The sequence below is a fragment of the Cloeon dipterum genome, chromosome 1 (genome assembly GCF_949628265.1).
Source record: "Cloeon dipterum chromosome 1, ieCloDipt1.1, whole genome shotgun sequence".
NCBI classification, from domain to species: Eukaryota; Metazoa; Arthropoda; class Insecta; order Ephemeroptera; family Baetidae; genus Cloeon; species Cloeon dipterum.
Window position 1 is genome coordinate 31,200,336 of NC_088786.1, and position 20,015 is coordinate 31,220,350.

The 20,015-nt window shown below is 39.7% G+C and overlaps 5 protein-coding genes and 1 long non-coding RNA gene across 7 annotated transcripts; 4 read left to right on the forward strand and 2 right to left on the reverse strand.

Annotated features, from left to right (window-relative positions):
* Positions 1 to 246: 246 nt before the first annotated feature.
* On the forward strand, positions 247 to 3,751 carry LOC135933892 (trichohyalin-like). The gene is made up of 3 exons (XM_065475299.1): positions 247 to 914; positions 2,181 to 2,648; positions 3,122 to 3,751. Exons 1-3 carry the CDS (start codon positions 301 to 303, stop codon positions 3,735 to 3,737), a joined length of 1,698 nt encoding a protein of 565 aa, XP_065331371.1. The 5' UTR covers positions 247 to 300; the 3' UTR covers positions 3,738 to 3,751.
* Positions 3,752 to 4,121: 370 nt separating this feature from the next.
* LOC135934060 (brachyurin-like) lies at positions 4,122 to 7,531 on the forward strand. Of its 2 annotated transcripts, none has more exons than XM_065475571.1 (13): positions 4,122 to 4,194; positions 4,253 to 4,364; positions 4,421 to 4,592; positions 4,636 to 4,802; positions 4,862 to 4,963; positions 5,017 to 5,150; positions 5,207 to 5,721; positions 6,231 to 6,384; positions 6,451 to 6,622; positions 6,679 to 6,851; positions 6,908 to 7,009; positions 7,073 to 7,212; positions 7,274 to 7,531. In XM_065475571.1, exons 7-13 carry the CDS (start codon positions 5,617 to 5,619, stop codon positions 7,442 to 7,444), a joined length of 1,017 nt encoding a protein of 338 aa, XP_065331643.1. In that variant the 5' UTR covers positions 4,122 to 4,194; positions 4,253 to 4,364; positions 4,421 to 4,592; positions 4,636 to 4,802; positions 4,862 to 4,963; positions 5,017 to 5,150; positions 5,207 to 5,616; the 3' UTR covers positions 7,445 to 7,531. The 2 variants fall into 2 exon arrangements, with proteins under 2 accessions (XP_065331643.1, XP_065331644.1); XM_065475572.1 differs by having other exon boundaries at positions 6,679 to 6,845.
* Positions 7,532 to 7,865: 334 nt separating this feature from the next.
* On the forward strand, positions 7,866 to 9,214 carry LOC135947889 (brachyurin-like). Its single transcript, XM_065496870.1, has 6 exons — positions 7,866 to 8,016; positions 8,070 to 8,241; positions 8,309 to 8,475; positions 8,522 to 8,623; positions 8,685 to 8,824; positions 8,880 to 9,214. Exons 1-6 carry the CDS (start codon positions 7,872 to 7,874, stop codon positions 9,051 to 9,053), a joined length of 900 nt encoding a protein of 299 aa, XP_065352942.1. The 5' UTR covers positions 7,866 to 7,871; the 3' UTR covers positions 9,054 to 9,214.
* Positions 9,215 to 11,421: 2,207 nt separating this feature from the next.
* On the forward strand, positions 11,422 to 12,922 carry LOC135934133 (brachyurin-like). The gene is made up of 7 exons (XM_065475666.1): positions 11,422 to 11,577; positions 11,643 to 11,790; positions 11,843 to 12,032; positions 12,093 to 12,256; positions 12,313 to 12,414; positions 12,477 to 12,616; positions 12,668 to 12,922. Exons 1-7 carry the CDS (start codon positions 11,515 to 11,517, stop codon positions 12,839 to 12,841), a joined length of 981 nt encoding a protein of 326 aa, XP_065331738.1. The 5' UTR covers positions 11,422 to 11,514; the 3' UTR covers positions 12,842 to 12,922.
* Positions 12,908 to 16,221, reverse strand: LOC135934134 (C-type mannose receptor 2-like). Its single transcript, XM_065475667.1, has 13 exons — positions 16,200 to 16,221; positions 15,808 to 16,141; positions 15,705 to 15,754; positions 15,273 to 15,381; positions 14,989 to 15,229; positions 14,898 to 14,932; positions 14,796 to 14,845; positions 14,637 to 14,745; positions 14,310 to 14,579; positions 14,201 to 14,253; positions 14,039 to 14,147; positions 13,381 to 13,914; positions 12,908 to 13,320 (listed from the first exon to the last, which is right to left on the reverse strand). Exons 1-13 carry the CDS (start codon positions 16,215 to 16,217, stop codon positions 13,280 to 13,282), a joined length of 1,953 nt encoding a protein of 650 aa, XP_065331739.1. The 5' UTR covers positions 16,218 to 16,221; the 3' UTR covers positions 12,908 to 13,279.
* A 225-nt stretch (positions 16,222 to 16,446) lies between these two features.
* On the reverse strand, positions 16,447 to 16,651 carry LOC135940516 (uncharacterized). The gene is made up of 2 exons (XR_010574888.1): positions 16,589 to 16,651; positions 16,447 to 16,538 (listed from the first exon to the last, which is right to left on the reverse strand). It is a non-coding gene; the product is annotated as an uncharacterized LOC135940516 (long non-coding RNA).
* Between the last annotated feature and the right edge of the window lie 3,364 nt (positions 16,652 to 20,015).

The window sequence follows — 20,015 nt, forward strand, 5'->3', positions numbered from 1 at the left end:
ATTAAATCGGATTTCAAATAAGGAGACAGACATTACCATTTGAAAAGCACGGTAACTTTCCAGCCAATTTTTTCTCAAAAAATTACAGTGCTTCTAAGGTCAATTTAGGCTTTAACTGAATCCTAAGGGGCGAGGTTATGCATTGGCAACAAGCATTTTTCAGGCTTTTGCAGTATCATTCCTCTTTAAATCAAATAGAAAAAATTGTAGATATATTGTTGGTCCATTTTTTTTCAAAGCACAAGTGTTGTATTGTTTACGCAGCTCTAATTGTTGCACTCAAAATTAAGTTCAAGAAAAATGGAGACCGAGTCTGATCATGGCTCCCGGCCCGACGAAGCTGGCGATGAGTTTGGTCCTGCTCAGGAAGCGATGCTCGAAGGGCGGAAGTCGCAGGTGGCGTCGATGGGGCGGCGCAAGTCGTCGTTGAGCAGCCGCCGACGCTCGATGGCCGCCGAGGAGATGCGCTTGGAGGAGGAAGAAGTGAGTCGGCAGATGAAGGGCATCAACATGATGGAGGACTCGTTCAAGAACAAGTGGGTCAAGGCGCTGGAGACGCACAAGGAGGACTTCAGGGTGCGGATGGAGAAGGAGAGGCTGGAGCGGGAGGAGATGGAGAGGAACAAGTCGCTGGTGCAGGAGGTGCGGGCGCACCGCGACCAGAAGAAGGTGATGAGCGTGCAGGCAAACATAGAGGAGAAGAAGGGCCAGGTGGAGGAGTTCAAGAAGCGCAGGGTCACCATCGTCGAGAAGGCGAAGAAGGAGGAGATGATCGAGTGCTTGAACAAGAGGAAGTGGATCATCATGATGCGCGCATTGAGGAACCTGCAGAAGACCAAGAAGCAGGAGCTGGAAGAGGAGAGGAAGCGCGAGTTCAGCATGCAAATGGAGAGACACAACTCCATCAAAGAAAGGTATTATTGCTGTTTTCTCTGGTGTCTTACGATGTTGCGATTTGATTAGTGGTGAATTTATTGAATTTGAACACTATATTCATCCTATATTCACCCAGGGTTCGCCAATTTTCCAATGCGCAAAAATGCATCACTGGTTTTTTGCGCAAAAAACCGGCCGGAAAAACCCACCAGTTTTGGGTTTTTCCGCATTTTTTCCGAATTTTACCCGAAAATAGTCAATTTCTGCTCCAAAAGAGTCTGAAATATCGGAAAATTACGTTGATGGAGTTAAAATTTCCAGTCTCTTGGTGGAACTAGTGGCTCTAATACTGATTTCAATGATTTTGAAAAATTCCTATTTTTGGTCATCCATCATGAGAATATTTTATTTTCCTTAAGAATGCTTGTGTGTCGGAAAAATGCGCAAAATTGCAGAAAAACCCGCAAAAAAAGTTTTTCACAATGCAGTGGGTTTTTCCGGAAAATTCGGGTTTTTGCGAACCCTGCATACACCGGGGGACAATTTTTAGTACGACGGCACGTGTGCGAGTTATGGAGCTCTAAAGGAATTAAATCCTTATAAGGAATTTGACGTGGGGAAATTCTTTGAAATTGAATTATGAAACCAGTTTTCGTCTCAATCATGATGATTTTTTAATGGCAGACTCCAACCGATCGATGGGTAATTTTTACCTTCCATATATAGTCCCTATTTTTTAGACTTTGTCCAGAAAAATCCCTAATAGCTCGTTAAGTGCTAAAGATTATTGCTCCAAATTTTCGGAGCCGATGAACAGATATCGTAGCTCCATTTTCTTAAGTAGGAGAAAAATTCTGAAATTTTTAAATAGACTTAATTTGAAATAATTATTTTTTGAATAAAAAATCCATAGTTAGTTTTGGATCAGTGCAAGAAATATAATGATTTCAGGTCCTTGAAACCCTCCCTCTCCCACAATTTTCCACAGTCATGCAGAGTCTTTGAGTTGACTGCGGGCGTCTTAATTATTGTTTAAATATAATTATCAGAAAAACCAAACAATGCAGTTAGAGCCATTAAGTTCCAAAACTGTTAAATAACAATAAAAAACTAAGCATATTGTTGTCAGACCTCACTGCTTTAAAAAAATGAACTAAACCATTCCATGAGGTGCTCCTTAAATTGAAGTTTCGGGAAAATTTTCAAATTTCTTCAGGACAAAATTAATTTTTTGAGCAGGCAAGATTTTACTGCATCCAATATTGCAAGGGCATATTAAAATATTAAGTGAAATTTGTCTTCAGGATGGACCAGCGGAGGGAGGAGCAACGCAAGTCGCAGGTCGAGTGGGTGCAAAAGCTGTCGACCATCAAGGAGCAAAAAAAGGTGGAAAAGAAGCGTCGCAAGAAGCGGCAGCATCCACCGACTGAGTCTGAGAACCGCTTCAAGCGGATGCAGCGCGAGGCGAAGATGCGTGCCAGACGCGAGGAGATGCGCAAGAAGAAGCTGGAGCAGGAGCTACTCGCGGAGAAGCGCAAACGCTACGTCCGGGAGCTGGCGCGCAGGGCCGAGGTGGACGCGCGCCTCGACTACCTGCGCAAAAGCCAGGAGCTGAACGACTTCAGGCAGGCGGTCGCCATGGACAGGGTGAGGCGCGAGTTCGAGGCCAAGGTGGCGGTCCAGAAGGCTGAAAAGCAGTTCTCAGAGAAGATGGTCACGATGCTCAAGGAGAACGACAAGTACATGAAAAAATTGAGGGAAAAAGCTGCAAGGTAAAAACGATTTATTACAAATCATTCAGGCCATGAGTTATATTTGAGTCTTTTTTCAAATAATTTTTAACGTTATTAATTGTTATAGAGGGCAAAGATTTTTTGGTTTTTGTTTGCCCTAATTCAAATTTGCTATGTCGTGGATTTTTTTAAGTTTTTTAGCTATTGGAATTTTCAATTTTATCTAAGAAAATCAATATACCTCCGAAGAAACCCCATCATCTGCAAATTTAATTATTTTCCCTGGTTTTAAAACTTAATAATAAGAACTTTTTGTTATGATGAGAAATACTATTAAAATACACGACACCATCCAGAAATCTTGTCTGAAAAAATTTAAAAATCCCAAACCTTCACATAAAATTAATATTAAACATTCAGGTTTCTGTTTCCAATTGTACCAAGAGTTCCGCAATTTTTTAAAATTTTAAATGATCAAATTCATGATTATGAAAAATCTGTGACGATTGCAGGGAAAAGAAAAAGAAGGCAAGCGAGCTGAAGGTGCAGCTAGAAGCGACCAGGCGGCTGGAGGTGGCCGAGAGGGTCGAGCAGCACCAAAAACTGGTGCACCGCCTGGCGGAGGAAAAAGGTCGGCAGCTGGCCGACGAGGAAGTCAAGTTCCTGAAGGAACAGGAGGAGCAGAAGGAGTACAACAGGTGGGTGTCCGAGCAGCACCACCGCAAGGCGCAGATCCTTCGCAAGCAGGCGCGCATCAGGGAGTGTCTGCGGCGGCAGGCGGCCAGGGAGCAGCAGCAGCTGAAGAAGATGAAGGAGCTGGACCGCCGGGCGACCACCCTGAAGAACATCGAGTTCCTCACTGTGAACAAGAAGGAGCCGCTGAGCGAGACCGTGAGCACCGAGGCGGGCGAGGAGGTGCGGCGCCAGGTCATCCGCCTTCAGAGGCAGCACCACCGGCTGCTCAGGCAGCAGGCCCTGCAGAGGAAGGCGGAACAGGGTGCCGAAGTGAGGAAGGAGTTGGCCAAGGAAAGGGACAAGTACTCAGAGGAGAGGGGGGCAGAGTTGCAGGAGAAGAAGGAGCGCAAGGCGCTGGTCACACGCCCGGCGCAGAAAATAGCTTGGCGCTGAACTCACATGTTATTAAATTCAAATAAACAAGAAGAACGGAGTTTTGTTTCTATAGGGGAAGTTCTAAAAAGAAGTTTTGGCTTGCAGTAATTAACCTGAAGTTGTGAAATTTTAACTTTTTAAGTTTTTTTGTAGCACGTTAAATTATGCACAGTATGATTGATTTAAGTTTATTTTCTTAATAAATTGTATCGCTTTGTTCCAAGCTGGAACAAAATGTGGTACAACCGAAAGTTTTATTTAATCATAAATTAAATACTTTGTCTCTCTAATTTGCATTTTTTCTGAATAATATTCACGCCAAGATAAAAGTGACATTCTGGATGTCAGCAAAAGCTGATAATAATTATCGCATTGCATGTTGCTTTTTGTATTTTCCTGCTATAAGTTTCAAACGTTCATCATCATGCATTTCACTTCACTCCTGCTGGCATTTTTGGTCTCCGTTCAACACGCGGTAACTAATTTTTTTCACCATCGATTCGATAAAATTTAATTTGTATAATCACTCAAAGAAAATGGAATCTCCAGCAATTCAAAAAACAACGTACCTGAAGTTGACTAAAATATATCAGAGGCTCAAAAGTGGTCCTGGCTTGATTTTTCCTGGAATAAAATCAGCGCCTGGTATAAATTATTTTCAAAACTGAAATATTATTAAACTGATTTTCGCAAAACACCAGACACTAACGGCATGATTCTGATGAACATCGGACCACATATCTCTGGAGGAACAGAGGCTCAGCGAGGACAATGGCCATGGATGGTAAAAATCGTGATGGACCAAACTGCGAATTGCGGAGGGACGTTGATTTTGCCCGATTGGGTTTTAACTGCCGGCCAATGCGCTTACAAGTAGGAATTTAAATGGAAGCAGCGGCTCATTTTATCTTAAAAGGGTTGTGACTTTTGAGCTATACATTGGAGCACAAAACTTGAACGATGCAGAGGAGAGCGGAAGATTGGTCCTAAAATCTACAACAAAGAAACTACGTTTAAATTACAACGATGAAATCCGTGCTAATGACATCGCACTAATTAAGCTCCCGAAAAAAGTTGAATCAAGTTAGTTTTCAAACTACTTTTGGAAACGCAGATTGACCGAGTTTAATTTATTTCCAAAGGTGCTGTCATAAATTTTATTCGCTTGCCTCGACAGTCTGATATTAAAAAAGATTTTGCCGGCGTTTCTGCAACCATAAGCGGATGGGGATGGAAATTAGATGGTTATAATTACAATAAAATATTTTGATTTATTTATTTCTAATGATTGAATTAGACGGAGAGAAAAACAACAATTTGCATTACCAACCAGACAATTTGGTAATTTCAAACGATGACTGCAGCAAAAATTATGGCAATATCTTTTCCTCTGTTATCTGCGTTGAAGCAAACAAGACGTCTATGTGTAATGTAACGTTATAAATTATTTTATATAAAAAGCGAACGTTCCAGACTTAAATTTCCAGGCCGACGCTGGTGGCCCTTTGCTTTATCAGGAGGCAGACAAGAAGTGGACGCAGATAGGCATACTTTCGTTCGGCAGGAACGAATCGTGTCAGGGCTACCCGCTAGGGTTCACAAGAGTCACGCACTTTCTCAGTTGGATTTCGACGCAAACCGGGCTGAAAATAGAGAGCTAAAACATAATTGATTGTGATTAAACAATAAAATTTGATAACCTGCACGTCATAATTTTCACGGCGTGATTTATTTGCGAAACAGGCCGTTACCAAATCATTATCTCTTATTTTATTATAGTCATTTTAGCTCCCCGACTTAATCAATCTGAATTTCCCCTCCCTTATAGGAACATAACGAAATTCGCACTGCACGCATCCTATTATTTGATTTATGGGGGTCATGAGCTTGAATATAAATGTGGGCTCGCGAGATGACGTTGGAGTCAACTGCCGATTTCAGCTTGGCAATTATGAACCGGCTGTCAATCAGCGTGCTCATCGCTCTCGTGCTCTGCTCCCAGGTAAAATGCTAAATTTTTTATTGTTTGCAAGGAAAATTTTACACATGTTGACTAAGGTTTAAAATTAATGGACCATAGAAGAAAAATTCAGGCATTCGTCGTTGAAAATAGTTGCTTTTTTATTTATGCGAGAAATTATTTCCTTGAGTGCTACTTTCAAAAAAATTATTACCAAAATATATGGTTCCGTTTTTACTAAAGTAGTGAAGGTTTTTTTATATTCTTCTTTGTCAAAAAATTAGATTGATTGAATCAAATATGGAGCGCCAAAGAAACTTAATTATTTTTTTACACAACTCTTGATTATGGAAATATTAAAATACCTGACGGTAATGAATGACACTAAATAATCATACTGTTAACTGAATGTTAAAAAAGCACAAAACTTTAAACACAAAAAGTTAAGAACAGACAAGATAAATTAGGATATTTATCAAATTTCGATGCTCAATTTTGCTTCTGAATGCTCAAATTAATAATATAATTTTTGTTATTATTTGTTTTGAAAGGTCGGGGGACAGGATCAAGACTTTCGCTTTGTTAGAAAATTCTTGCCAGCGCTGAGAGAGAAGTTGGTTTACAACGCATCGGAGTACAACCTAATCGAACAGAAAAATAAGCCAAAAATAGATTTTCTGCCAAATGGCACTCGGCCTCAGTCCCGTAAGCAACACAAAATTATGGAAATCAATTTCTTTTTTTAATTCTTTCTTTAATATTTTATTCCAGCCGAAGCGGGAAAGGTCAGAATTGTCCCAAATGGGCAAATCGTGGGAGGCTACAGGGCAGCAAGGGGTCAATTTCCTTGGCAGGTATTTATTGTGATGGACAAAGTGAGCTCGTGTGGCGGCTCCCTTATTTCGCCCCAGTGGATTTTGACTGCGGCGCATTGCGTGCAAGGGTAACTGGCATTTCCTATACAATCTAACATTTTATTCCACGAAAAAAAATTGACAGATTTTCTACCTTTGAGATCACGCTGGGATCTGCCAAGCGAAATATTGCAGAAACCGGCAGAATAAACGTCGTCACGACCCACAAAATAATTCATAAACTATACAACGACTCCAATTTGCAAAACGATATTGCATTATTAAGACTGATCAATCCGGTCAACATTACAGGTAAAGGTAATTGGAAACGAACTCGTTTATAATTTTTCACAACTCGTTTACTCAAAAATCAGGTCCTTTCATCAACACTATCCGCTTGCCGCGTGTTGCTGACGGATCCAGAACGTTTGTCAACACCAATGCGGTCGTCAGCGGCTGGGGGAAAACGTCAGATGGTTCGGAGATATGATTGCTGAAATAACAAGAAGTAGTCAATTTTTTATATTTATAAATTTCAGCTGGCACCACAACTGTGCAGCTAAACTTTGTGACGTTGCCTATAATTTCAAACACTAATTGCTCAGCCACTTACACATCAGAATATATCAAGTCAACGATGATGTGCGCGTCTGGAGCCAATAACAAAGGAATTTGCAGTGTAATAATTTTTTGCGCGCTCATTATAATCCAGTGACTGATTTTTTTTTTTTTGGAATTAGGGAGACAGTGGCGGTGCCCTGGTTTACAAGGAAGCCGACGGACAGTGGACTCAGATCGGAATCGTGTCGTTCAGTGCTTTCTCGTGCCACGGCTACCCTCAGGGCTTCACCAGGGTGTCCAGCTTCATGGGATGGATCTCAAACAACACTGGCATTAAATTTAGAAACTAAACTGTTTATAATATGTTCTGTAGATTTTAAATAATGTTCTGTTTTGTTTGTAAAAAAATTATTTGAAAAATAAAATTGCAAAAACTATTTTCTTTGTGTTATTGGACGTTAACAAACCTCGATTTAAAAATGAATAATTCATAGCTCATCAATTCTCTATGTCAATGAACAAAAAATGATAACGGTTTTAAGTGAGACTTAAATAACGAAAATATGCTGACCCTTCCACTTGTGTTTATCGATAATGCTACCAGCATGGCACTCCACTTCCTTAAATTTTATCAACGAAAGAATCAAGCAGTATGACATTACACTTTCTGACAGCAATAAGGAAAGTTGCCATGATTATTTTCCTCTTACTCGTCACTTTTCTTTTAGAAGTAAGTCAATAAATTTAATTCGAGACCAAAAATTTGTAATTTGTTAAATGCAGTCGCAGTCAAGCGATGAACTTACTCCGATTGAGAATAACATTCCACCGAGCCCAAAAGAGAATTTTAATGAGCGAGAATTCCAAAAGAACAACAAGTTTAAAGTTGATTTCAAGCCAAAGGGAAATCATAGTCAAGAAGGTGATTTAAAATTAAAAAAACTTAAAGATCTAAATTAAAATACAATCCAACAGAAAGTGCAGGGAAGGTTCCTTTAAATTATCGCGATCAAATTGTTGGCGGCAGTAAAGCAAAGAAAGGACAATTCCCGTGGCAGGTTCTTATTACCATCGATAAAAGGTACACGTGTGGTGGATCTTTGATCGACCCTCTTTGGGTTTTGACGGCGGCCCATTGCTGCTACAGGTGGATAAAACTGAGCTGTGGAGCGGAATAGAGCAAGTAATATATATGTTATGCAATTTTAATATAGTTTCAACACTTTTATGGCGAGCGTGGGTCTTGTGAACCGAACAGTAAATGAGTCGAGCAGAGTTGACGTTGACGTTCAGTCAGTTAACATCCACCCGAATTACGACAGTGACTTCTTGACTGCGGATATTTGTCTTTTGAAACTCCAAAAGGCTCTTAATACATCCGGTAAATTTGGAATAATTTTATATTTTGTTTATTTACGAATTCTCAGGTCCTTTCGTCACCACTGTCCGTCTGCCCAAAATTTCTGACGCGACTAAATCTTTGGTTAAAGTCACTGGAACAATCAGTGGCTGGGGGAAGACGTCAGACGGTAAAATAGTAGCAATAATTTTTTTGAAGTAATTTTGAAATTCATACGTGAAAATGTAAAGAAAACGGGCCGAGCGACGTTCTGAAATATGTTTCAAGGACCGTGATCGACAACAAGGAGTGCGCCAAGAACTATGGAGATATCACGGTCAATGGAAATCTTCTCTGCATAAATAACAAAGACAAGCAAGGCACCTGCCAAGTATTATATCTTCTAAATTATTATTTTTTCCTTTTTGCTTTACATTGAAAATTAGGGAGACAGTGGCGGACCATTTGTGAGGACTGAGCCTGACAACAAGTTCACTCAGATTGGCCTTGTTTCCTTTGGATCATCCGTGTCGTGTGTCACGTACCCTAGCGGCTTCACAAGGGTCTCTGCGTATATAGGATGGATCAGCACCGTCACCGGCCTGAAAATGAGGAACTAGAGCCTTCGTTCAATCTACCATGAATTAGATTAAATATATAAATAAACGCAATTTATTCCTTATTAAAAATTATGAAAAAAATAAAGGTTTTTGACAGGGCAAAAGGTACATAGAATTTTTAAAATACAGTTTTGACGCTAATGTATGTATAAAATAAATCAATTATTATGCTAATAAGTGGTTTTTATTGGTTCGATAATATCTGCTTATTTCAGCATTTGCGCGGTTAGAGGCTGGCACAGTTTATTTTAATTCACTTTTATATATATTAAACAAGCCGGTGGCTCGCATTTGTGAGATTTTGAGCAATTTTTTGTTTGGGAATTCAGTGCGGGCTGCGCATTGATGAAAATATTTTGGAGTGCAAAAAGCATTCCAACGCGTTACTTGCTGATTTGCAACTTCCCAGCATGCAGGAGTTAATTTCACGGAATAAGTATTTTCTTTCCAATAAAATAAAGGCCCCGGTGCAAGGGTAGTAACATGAGATGGTCCTTTTCTGGACTGGGCATCTCCCACTGAGATTTGTGAGCCCAATCGTTCGCGATGTTTTGGAAGGGGCTCGCTATTAGTGGGTTGCCCCCATTTCATAAGAAATGATAAACCAATTAAAAAGGTGACCATCTAAATTTCATGGCCGTTCACGTGGTAAAATCTTGTTTTGTGCGCCGCTAAAATATCAGGATAATGGAGGGGAGTTTTGTTGTAACTATATGTGTACTCCTTGGTATTCGCGAAGTTTTAGTTTAGGTACGAGTCCATAACCTATATAACCATGAACAAGTGCATTTTGCTGGTATTATTTACAATTTGTGGGCTTTTTGCTGTGAGTTAAACAATTTAATTCATTATATAACTATATTGAAATTTATTTATCCTTACCAGACTAATTTGACAGCGAAAAATATAACCAATTACTCCAGGCCTCTAATTGAGAAAAAATTAAGTTTTGATAAGGAAACTGGTACCTTTGTGCGAAACAGGAAAGAGGGTGCGTAAACAAAAAATCAGGAGGCAAATATCATTTTCCTTATCCAAATTTAAAGCACCAGGGCGAATATCTGGTTTCTCTGCAACAAGAAAACGGTTTCCGTGGCAAGCTTTGCTGATTCTAGACGATGCTTACTCATGCGGTGGATCTTTAATTTCTACTGAATGGATTTTGACTGCTGCCCACTGTGTTGACCAGTAATTTTACGTTTTGAAGTTAGAATTTAATTAATTACTTTTCTCGATACAATTTTCTAGAGTGATTAATTTTACTGTTATCCTTGGAACAGTTAAGAGAGAGAATAATGTTCTAGGGAGCCAAATTTTTGAAACAAATGCAAAATTTATTCACGACTCTTATGTTGACTACAACCTAAATAATGACATCGCTCTTCTGAAATTACTTTCCGGAGCAAACATAGCTGGTATGTTCAAGCTTGCTAAAAATGGCTAAAATTAGCCATACAGCACTAAATTATTTTTTATTTTATTTCTTACAGGGCCTTATGTTTCACTCATTCGCTTGCCCCGCGTAGCCGATGTAAATCAGAGTTTTATAGGGGTTCGCGGCATTGTTACCGGGTGGGGTAAAACAGGAGACGGTAATTTAAAAACACTTGCTTTGATAATTGCAAGAAGCGTAAAATACAATATTAATCATATTTTGAGTATTAGCGCTGCACAACTGTGTTTTAAAATGTCTAAATTATTACAGCGTTGCCTCCGAGCGAAAATCTAAAATACGTATCCAGGAGAGTTGTGGGCAAAAAGGAGTGCTTGAAAGCGTACAATGAAGTATTAGTGACGGCGCAGGTGCTGTGCATTCGAAACGGCGACCAAAAAGGGACATGCAACGTAGGGCGTTTCCGAGAAGCCAACAGCAGTAATTATCCTAAGTATGATTTGAAGGGCGACAGCGGAGGGCCTTTCGTGTACAAGGAAAAGGACGGAGCTTACACTCAAATCGGAATTGTTTCATTTGGCTCACTGGACGGCTGTTTTAGAAACCCGAGCGGATTCACTAGGGTCGCTGGTTACTTGGAGTTTATTTCAAGAGTTACGGGCATTAATTTGAGATATTGATGGAAATAAACATTGTTAAATTAATATAAATAATCAAAATCCCCGTGTGTAGCCATGATTTCATTTTTTTAGTTTACAATTAATTTAAATATGTGTTTCAATGATTTAATAAAATTTTGTTACGCTTAAATTATTTTTACACATATAATTTCAGAGATCGATTCTTCTAAAATTCTGCACAAAATTTGGGTTAAACGAAATAACATGACAGAGCTGAAATCACGTGGGCTGCGGCTATACTTCCGTTTCTCTGCAATGGCCGCAATACGATTTATGATTTATGACCGTGTCCTGCATTCGTCAGGGAAATAAACACGCGCCATTGGAGGATGTAATTAGGCCTTTCGACATCAGTCAGCTGTGCAGCTTTAATATTCAAATAACGACGATGCCTAAGTTTTGCGCGCTGTTTTTATTTTTACTAACTTTAGATGTTGGAATTGCCCAAGACGTAATAATTATATTTAGTTCGCTATTTAGCTTGAATTATGGATTATAATACTCGATATGTTAAAGACCATCTTGACTGGCGGTCCGGAGCCTCTTTTCAGGTCAATCACTCCAAAAGATCCGAAGACTTTCAACCAGAAGGGCTACGCGAAGATTGCTAACAAACTGAAGCCGAAATTGGACTTCAAACCAACAGGAAAACGCCCAGCGGACAGTGAGTCGACTGCATCATGATTGCGGTAATTAGTTAAATTTCTCCACGATAGAAAACGCTGGCTCCAACGATGAGGTTGGTGGGACGACTGTCGGCCTAGAGACACAAATTATCGGAGGGACCAAGGCCAGGAGAGGTCAGTTTCCCTGGCAAGCGAAATTAGAGATAGACGGAGCGTACATGTGTGGCGGGTCGCTAATTGACCCATCGTGGGTTCTGACGGCGGCCCACTGTGTGTTAGGGTTAATATGATAGATTTTAAGTGCAAAAACAGCTATTCTGACATAATGATACATTCAAAGGTTCTCAACGTGGAACGTTTCTCTTGGAATGGTCAAGATTTCAAGAAATATTGCCGGAAGGGTAGACCTGCTTACAACCGAGGCGTACGCCCATGAAAATTACTCTGACCAAACTCTCGTCAACGACATCGCTCTTTTGAAACTTCCAAAGGCAGTTAGTTTAAGTAGGTGTTATCATTATGTCGTTATTTAATATTCCTGATTTTCTTAATGTGTGTAGCAAAATTTATTCAACCTGTGCGACTTCCGAGCGTTAGCGACGCAACCAGAACATTCTTGAAAACAAAGTGCATCATAAGCGGCTGGGGAAAAGTTGGCAACGGTGAGGTTCCCACGTTCAAAAATTTACTAATTATTTTAAAATAAATTTAATGCTGTCATAAGATAAAGGAACTAGTGAAGATTTGAAGTTTCTCAAACGAGAAATTGAAGATAGCATAGAATGCGTGAAGTATTTTGGATCCGACACAGTGACAGACTCAACATTGTGCATAAAGAACGCCGACAAGCAGAGCACCTGTCAAGTAAAAGCAATTTATCTGAAATTGAGACATTTTCATATTTAATTTTTAAAGGGAGACAGTGGCGGCCCATTTGTTCTCAGGGAGAAAGATAGAAAATACACTCAGTTCGGATTGGTCAGCTTTGGATCGTCACAATCATGCACAGGCTTCCCAGGTGGATTTACCAGAGTGTCAAGCTTCCTGGGATGGATATCAGAAAAAACACAATTGGCAGTACGCAAATAAGACAAAAATTGTTAACCATATGTATTTGCTCTTGATTTTTAATGCATTAAAATTTCACAAAAGTTAATCATGGCAAACAAATTCTGAGTTTTATGTGACCCAATAAAAATTCTCAATAATATTAACTGATTGAAAATTTAATTTATATTTAAATCTTTATTGATCTAAAACTGATTTTTGTTTATTTTATCCACAATAAACTAGCCCCCCAATGCGAGATTGCTTGCATTCATGTTGTTGATATCTTTCATTACTGGGTCCACTATGGTGATAAATGAGGCTTTGGCTGTAGTGGTGCTAGGCTCATTAACAGATGTTATCGATGTTCTATTTCCAGCATCACTTGCAGAGGTGTACGGCGCAGCCGTTGTTGTTACACCAGAACTATGAAAAAAGTTTAGAATTTAAAAATGAGAACATTATAATTGCTTTAAATTTTTAATGCCTTGTGGTCGTCGTATCTGCTGCGGTTAAATCACCTGCATGCCAAATTTTTTATTTGTTGAAACGTCACATCGAACTAGCGACTTGCAATTTACCAGAGAAGCCGGCAGTTACATCGGTCACAACATTCGTGACCAATTCAGTGTCGGTCATGTAGAGAGTATCATTTGTCGCAATATCTAGCGTTGTGTCTGCCGATGGTGTTGTTATTGATTGCTGTAGTTCCAGAGGAGGTGTTGCTGCTTGTTCCGTCAGTAGAGTGTCTGCAGTTTGTGGCGGCCGCGGTTCAGGTGCTGGTGCTGGTGGTTGCGGATCAGGTGCTGCTGCTGGCGGGTACGGATAAGGTGCTGCTGGTGGTGGTAGTGGTTCAGGTTCTGCTGGTTGTGGTTGCGAATCAGGTGGAGGGAATTCACAAATGAAGTTGTGGCTGCCCAAACAGTCGACAGTGACGAAAGTGCCTCCTTGGTACGCGCCGCATGCATTGTCTCCTGTCGGCTCGGCTGTCCATCCGACGTGTGGTGGCACGAGAGGTCGATTGAACAGCCATGAAAACACCTCAAGCACCTCACCATCGGGGGTTTCCACGATTTTGCGCTTCAGAGACGTGAGGAATGTTTTATCTGATAAGCCTGAAAGCATTGAGGAAAGAGAATTTGAACGGTGAAAATGGAGAAATAATATATTCACTGACGATGAATTGGATAAAAATTTTTAAAATTTATATTTTTAATTAAAATTGTAATTTTAGTATACCGTTTAATGCCATTTCTCGCAGAATGGCTAAGTGCTCTTCGAAGCTCTCAATGGTTACTAAACTTTCATTTATGTCACTGCAAGCTTTTTCCGCTTGGTCTTGATTTGCCTAAAGAAATAATTTATAGTAAATAAGCTAAACCTTATTAAATAACTAAACACCTGTTGATTCATGAACGTTAGAGTCTTATCCTGGAATTGCACCATGTGCAGAGCTGATTTAAAGAGATCAAAATATTTTAAAATTTAAGTTAAAACATGAATATTTTACACAGTGACTCAGTGACAGCATCATAATCAGCGTAATTTAGCGTTGTGGAAAGCTCTGGTTTTGAGTTTGTTGGCGCTTCGCACACAAAATTTGACAGGTCGTCACAGGAAATGGGACTCAAACCGAGAACGGAGAGGCCGGCGCAATCCTTGCCTTTCGTGCCCCCCGGGGGTTCGGGGAGCCAGGGCAAGGAAGCGGATGAGAAACTGCTCAGCCAGTCTCCACCTGATACCCTCTTGAGAGAGGTCAAAACCGAGGACGCTGTCATACCTGATATTCTAAAATAATTAGAAAACGATTGAAAATTAGCATTATTTAGGAACTAGCCAACGGAATTTAGGTAGTCCTGGATTAAATCAGTCTCCGCCAAAGAGTCTAAAGACATCAGGCTCATTCCTTTTGTCCCACAGAGTTTGCTGGCGCCGGCTTGATCAGCCTATCACTCACAAAATGCTAACAAGCCAAAAATATCTAAGTTTCGGAAACCTTCTCACTCGGCAGAAGATATTCTCCATTACCGATCTTCACTGGAACAGCTGGAAGCAATTTATTTTATTTTCCTATAAAAAATAATTATAAAAGGTTCACCATCTGCCAATGGCAAGAGCTTTAAGATAGCATTTCTAATGAAAATAGGGGAAAATTTAATAGGAATAAATTTAAAGCCAATGAATTGTACTTTTCCGTCGTGGTTACTGCTTGAAACGAGTTTGGACCCGGGGATTCGCACACGAAGTTGCTTACAGAGTCGCAGGAGACGCCTTTGAGGCCGAGGCTGTCGAGAGCGGCGCATTCGCCCCCGGAGGCCACTGGCTGGTTTGGGGCCCACTTGAGGACGCTGGCGGCCGCTCCACTCAACCAGCTATATGAACCGCCTGACATTTTCTTCAGGGAGGTCATCATCGACGTCGCCGACACACCTGATAAAAGTTTATTGTGCTAATTCGAATTCGACGATTTTACCAAGGTCGCCGAGCAAATCTTGAACCAGCGACGTTTCCGCTAACGACTCCAAAGACATCAATTCCATCCCCTGTCTTGTACACAAATCTTGTGCTTGCGGATAATTTGCCTTAAAAATTAGGTTGAATTTGAAATAAAAATTACGTTAATACGGCTCTACTCTGCACGGAGTTGACTCAGGATGGGTGAGAAATTGTGAGAGGCCTAATCAGCATTACTTTAGCTCCGCAATGAGCGCTGATAATCATGAATTCTTAAAAATTGCTTAGCTCAATCAAAACTCCGCGCAGGGTAGAATAGCAATTTACTTAAAATTTGAATTTCTTCAATTTCCCTGCTTGATAAATTCTTTCTTTTTATGTTAAAATCGTATTTAAAAATACTTTTCCTAATGTTTTTAAAAAGGACTAAGAAATGTTTGAAGGCTTTTACTTTTTCTGAAGGAACCAGATAATTTTTTCCACCAATAAAGTTCAAAATTGCTGAAAGAAACGAAATCAGTTTGATAATATGAAGACATGGAATTAATGCCAACCATCATCTATGGGAAGAAGGTCTAAAATGGACGGTTTCTTGGTCGGCTTGTCGCTCTCCTCGCATGCAAAGTGCGATTTTTGCGCGCACGAGGAGTTGTAGAACGCCTTTTTGTAGAGGACGTGGCACTTTCCAGCTCCGAGTGGTGATTTTCCTTTTCCCCAGACCGGCGTTTTCGTGATACTAGCTAAATTCAAGGAAGAAAAAACCACTTCCGACGAGAGGCCAATGTAGCCCAGGTACTCGTCGACTTGCTTCTGCTCGGCAACAGTGTCGATCGAGCAGATTTGCATTCCCTGCTTTGCACAGAACTTGGCAGCTTCGGTTTGCGATGCCTGACATTTCATTTTTTTCTCTTTGTTACCAATGCGGTGGCGAAAAATCTGATTTTACTTTTTGCGGTGGAAACATGTACTTTTTGCTGCCAATCCTTATTCTTCTATCAGACGGACCTGTTGTACAATTAAAGTCGATGCAAACAAAAATTAAATGTGTAACATACCTTTATTACTCCTTGTTTCTTAATCAATTATTATTAATTAATGGAAATTTATGAAAATATGATATTTATGCACTTACTTTGCCTGTTAGTAGCATACAGTTAGATATAGATTGAATTTTAAAATAATAACTAAAACTATTACACGATATTTGATGTGCACGAACGCCTTCCGCAGCATCTAACGATGTATTCTCTTCGCGTCACATTCTTCGAGGAAACTACAACCTTAACTACCGGGCCAAACCTCAGCAAAAATCAAACTATATAATTTTCTGCTTACTCTTCAACTGTGGCTTGCCAAGGAAATTTAAGATCCTCCTCTGCACTCCAATAAATGGAGCTGATATTTTGGAAAAGTTTGCTTTCAAAGTTTAAATTAAATGAAAAACAGACCTATTTCTGTCGGTTCTTTAGCAGTCACAGACTTATTTTGAAGTCCAAAGTGGAGCAGAATCTGTTAAAAAAGCCTCTTCAAAATGGGGGGCAACCAAAATTGTTAAAAAATCAACTCACAAAGACTGCAAATGCAAAGCAACGTTCCCATTTGATGATCATCGTGCAATGCGCTTGCTCGAAATGTAATTCAATTTTGCCAGAGTTGGGAATAACTTGCTTCCTGTTTGATTTTTATTTTTCTATATTGCCATCATGGCTGCGGCATTTTATGATAAAATATTTATTATTTCATTTCATTTTATCTAGGTGAAATCTGCATCTTTGCTCTTGTCCTTTAAAGACAAAACTAGTCATGATTTTTTTTTTAATTTTCCAGTGATTATATTTTTAATTTAACCCTGCAAAAATAGAGAAAAATACATTTTATAAAAAAATATTGACGCCGAGTTTGATTTGTTTTTTACTATTAAATTATGTGCAATGAAATCTTTTTTATTGATAAATTATTAATCTTTTCAACATCATAAGCTATTTTTGCTGAAAAATTTAAAATATTTTAAAATTCAACCGATGAACAACCATCTGATAAAAATCGAAATAGTTTTATAAAATATATCATAGACGAAGCTAGGCAACCTGCGTGACTTCGCTGCGAAGCAGGTTGCATACTCTGAATATTGCAGTGAAGGACAGAGGGAATTGAAACAGCTCGTGGGTTTATTTTTAATTTTTGGTATATTGAAACGTACATGTATTTCAAATTATCCACGTACATTAACTGTAAATCGCTTGTCGAATAATAACCAATAATTAGGTTTGTTACATACAGTTTCATTTCATCATCTGTTGTATAGGAAACATAAAACAACCATCTTCAGCGTTGACTCTGTTCTTTTCTCGTGTGTGTTTGTGTGTGAGAGTAAATTACAACAAAACGCGATCTGTTTTTTCCCCGTTAGAAAACGCTGTACACATAATGTTCCAAGTTTTCATTATATAAAGCCAGCACATCAGTAAAAAATAAAAATATCATTGCTGTGTTTTCGTTTTTTTCGTTCCGTTTTTTCCGTTTTTCTTCTTTAATGTGTGTACATTAGAGTATGATATAAATATCCATTTCCATAATAGCGGGTTATACAATTTTTATAGTACAAATATTGTAATTGTATTAAATTTATCCTATTATCAAGGAATATAACAGTGAGGTGAGGTCGCCAATGCGTCTTTCCTATACTTTTAATCCTAATTACAACGATCAATTTAAAAAATGAAGCGCGGACCGGGGGGCTCGAATTTCATAAGGGATTCGCGTGTTCTTTTCATCATCAGCAATGTTATTTTTATGTATGAAATTACACAGTGAACCGGTTTGAGAGATTATTCTTATCAGCGAGCATCAAATCTTCATACAAAAAATAGAAAATGTACAAAAATCCATTAAAAAATATTCAGTGGAGGTTATTTAAAAAACGATAAAAGCATTACATCATCATGTCATCATGTCGTCGTAATTTTTTCACTTTTATCAGAATTATTATTTTTTCTCGTCGTTTTTTTATTTTTTCGCTTTATTTTTATTTTACTTATTCCACTTGCAGTCACTCCAAAATTAGCTATAAACTCTCGTCACTTTTAAACAGATTCATCTCATAATGTTGTATATAAAATCTTCGACCCCGTGTTTTCATCTCCGTACGTGTGTGTTCCTTTAAAAATGACCAGATACAAAAAACGCAAGAGAGCCAAAAACCATGCGAGCGTGAGTGCGTGTGTGTGTCATCTGCCGCACGAGAAACCGAGGAGTGGAAAATCGTCGATTTTTGTATTCACCCTGCATTGTTGAGTTTACTGACACGTCAAAGTGCGCGTGTACGATTCATACCCCCGTCGTCGTCGTCGTCGTCATATTGGCTCGTGTGTGTGTGCGTGCGTGTGATCCACCCACCCACCTGCACCTACAAACCCAGCAGCAGTCGTCAACTTCAGTGAGCACCCTTTATTTGATATAAAAAGTGGGCCGAGTCTTCGGTACGTAAGCGCGCCCGTAATCCAGTTTAACGTACGTTTAATTAGCTCCCTTGATATCGAGAGGACGCATACACAGCAGCAGTAAACTAACTGCACTTTTATTTGGAAGGTTCGTCTTTGCACCACCGAAACGCAACGCAAACCAGCGACTAACCAAAAGAAGAACCCATCCGACAACACAAGCGGACTCAATTTTGCGTCGTGTTCACTTGTTGTGTGTAAAAAGAGCACAGCAGTTTTTATTCTTCGGTTTACAACCCGTAACAAATCCAGCAAAAGAGCTACGCGGCTTTTATCCGTCGCAACGAGTTTAAAACATCATTGTGAGTGATAATCTAAAATAAGGCCGGTCGCGTGAGAGCCTCCAAATGTCAAAACTCGTCCGTGCCTGCAACAACGGTCGTTTCTTTTCGGGGCGAGGCGGGCGACCCCCGCGCATGCGCTGGCATCTCAAGGTGTTCTTCGTGCCGAATTTTGATCAAGAACATCATAGACAACAACAAAACCGCTCCTGGCAGACTCCATTTTTAGCGTCAAATCAAATAATGCCTGCTGGCTTCAGAATTTGCGCATGCGCGGTGCCACCCCTTTAAGAAAAATCCGATTCGCGCGATTTGGAACCCCTTCCGCCGGCCGCGAGAAAATACGTGATAAGAGAGTCGATCGATCGATTTTTACCGTAAAACGAGCAAGCGAGGCCTTCGTTTAAATTGGCAGCGCCGGCGGTCCGCCACTGCTCAGTGGCGGAACGCGCACCCTTCTGGTAATGTATGTAAACAGTAAAAACTAGAGTCGGTATATGTATATCGAGTGCGAGTGAGTGTGGAGGGCTGCTAACAAGCGGTAATTAAATCGATTAGCTGCGTAGTGCTAAGAAAAGAGAGACGAGAGCGCCTTGTTCCTTTTTTTTTTGTATCATTTTATAAAATGGGAATAATAAACGGATCAACTATCGTGTAGCCAGTACGTGTGTGACCATATTAATCGCAAGTAACCTCGATTAATTTAAAGTTAATCGGTTAAATATCGTCGTCGATTTTACATCATGTAGAAAATAGATTTATAATTTTACACTTTTTTACACGTCAGAAAAGCTTAAGTGTGGTTCTCCTTATTAAGTACATACATATGAGAGATTCGATCGACTAAATAGAATTGCTGCTTCTCGCGTGTGTGTCTGTGTGTGTATGTGTGTGTTTTTCCGATCAGAGAGATCTAATAATTAATTGTCCCTCTGCCGCCTCAATCGAGTGAGAGTGTGAATTGAATGGCTCAAAAATTCC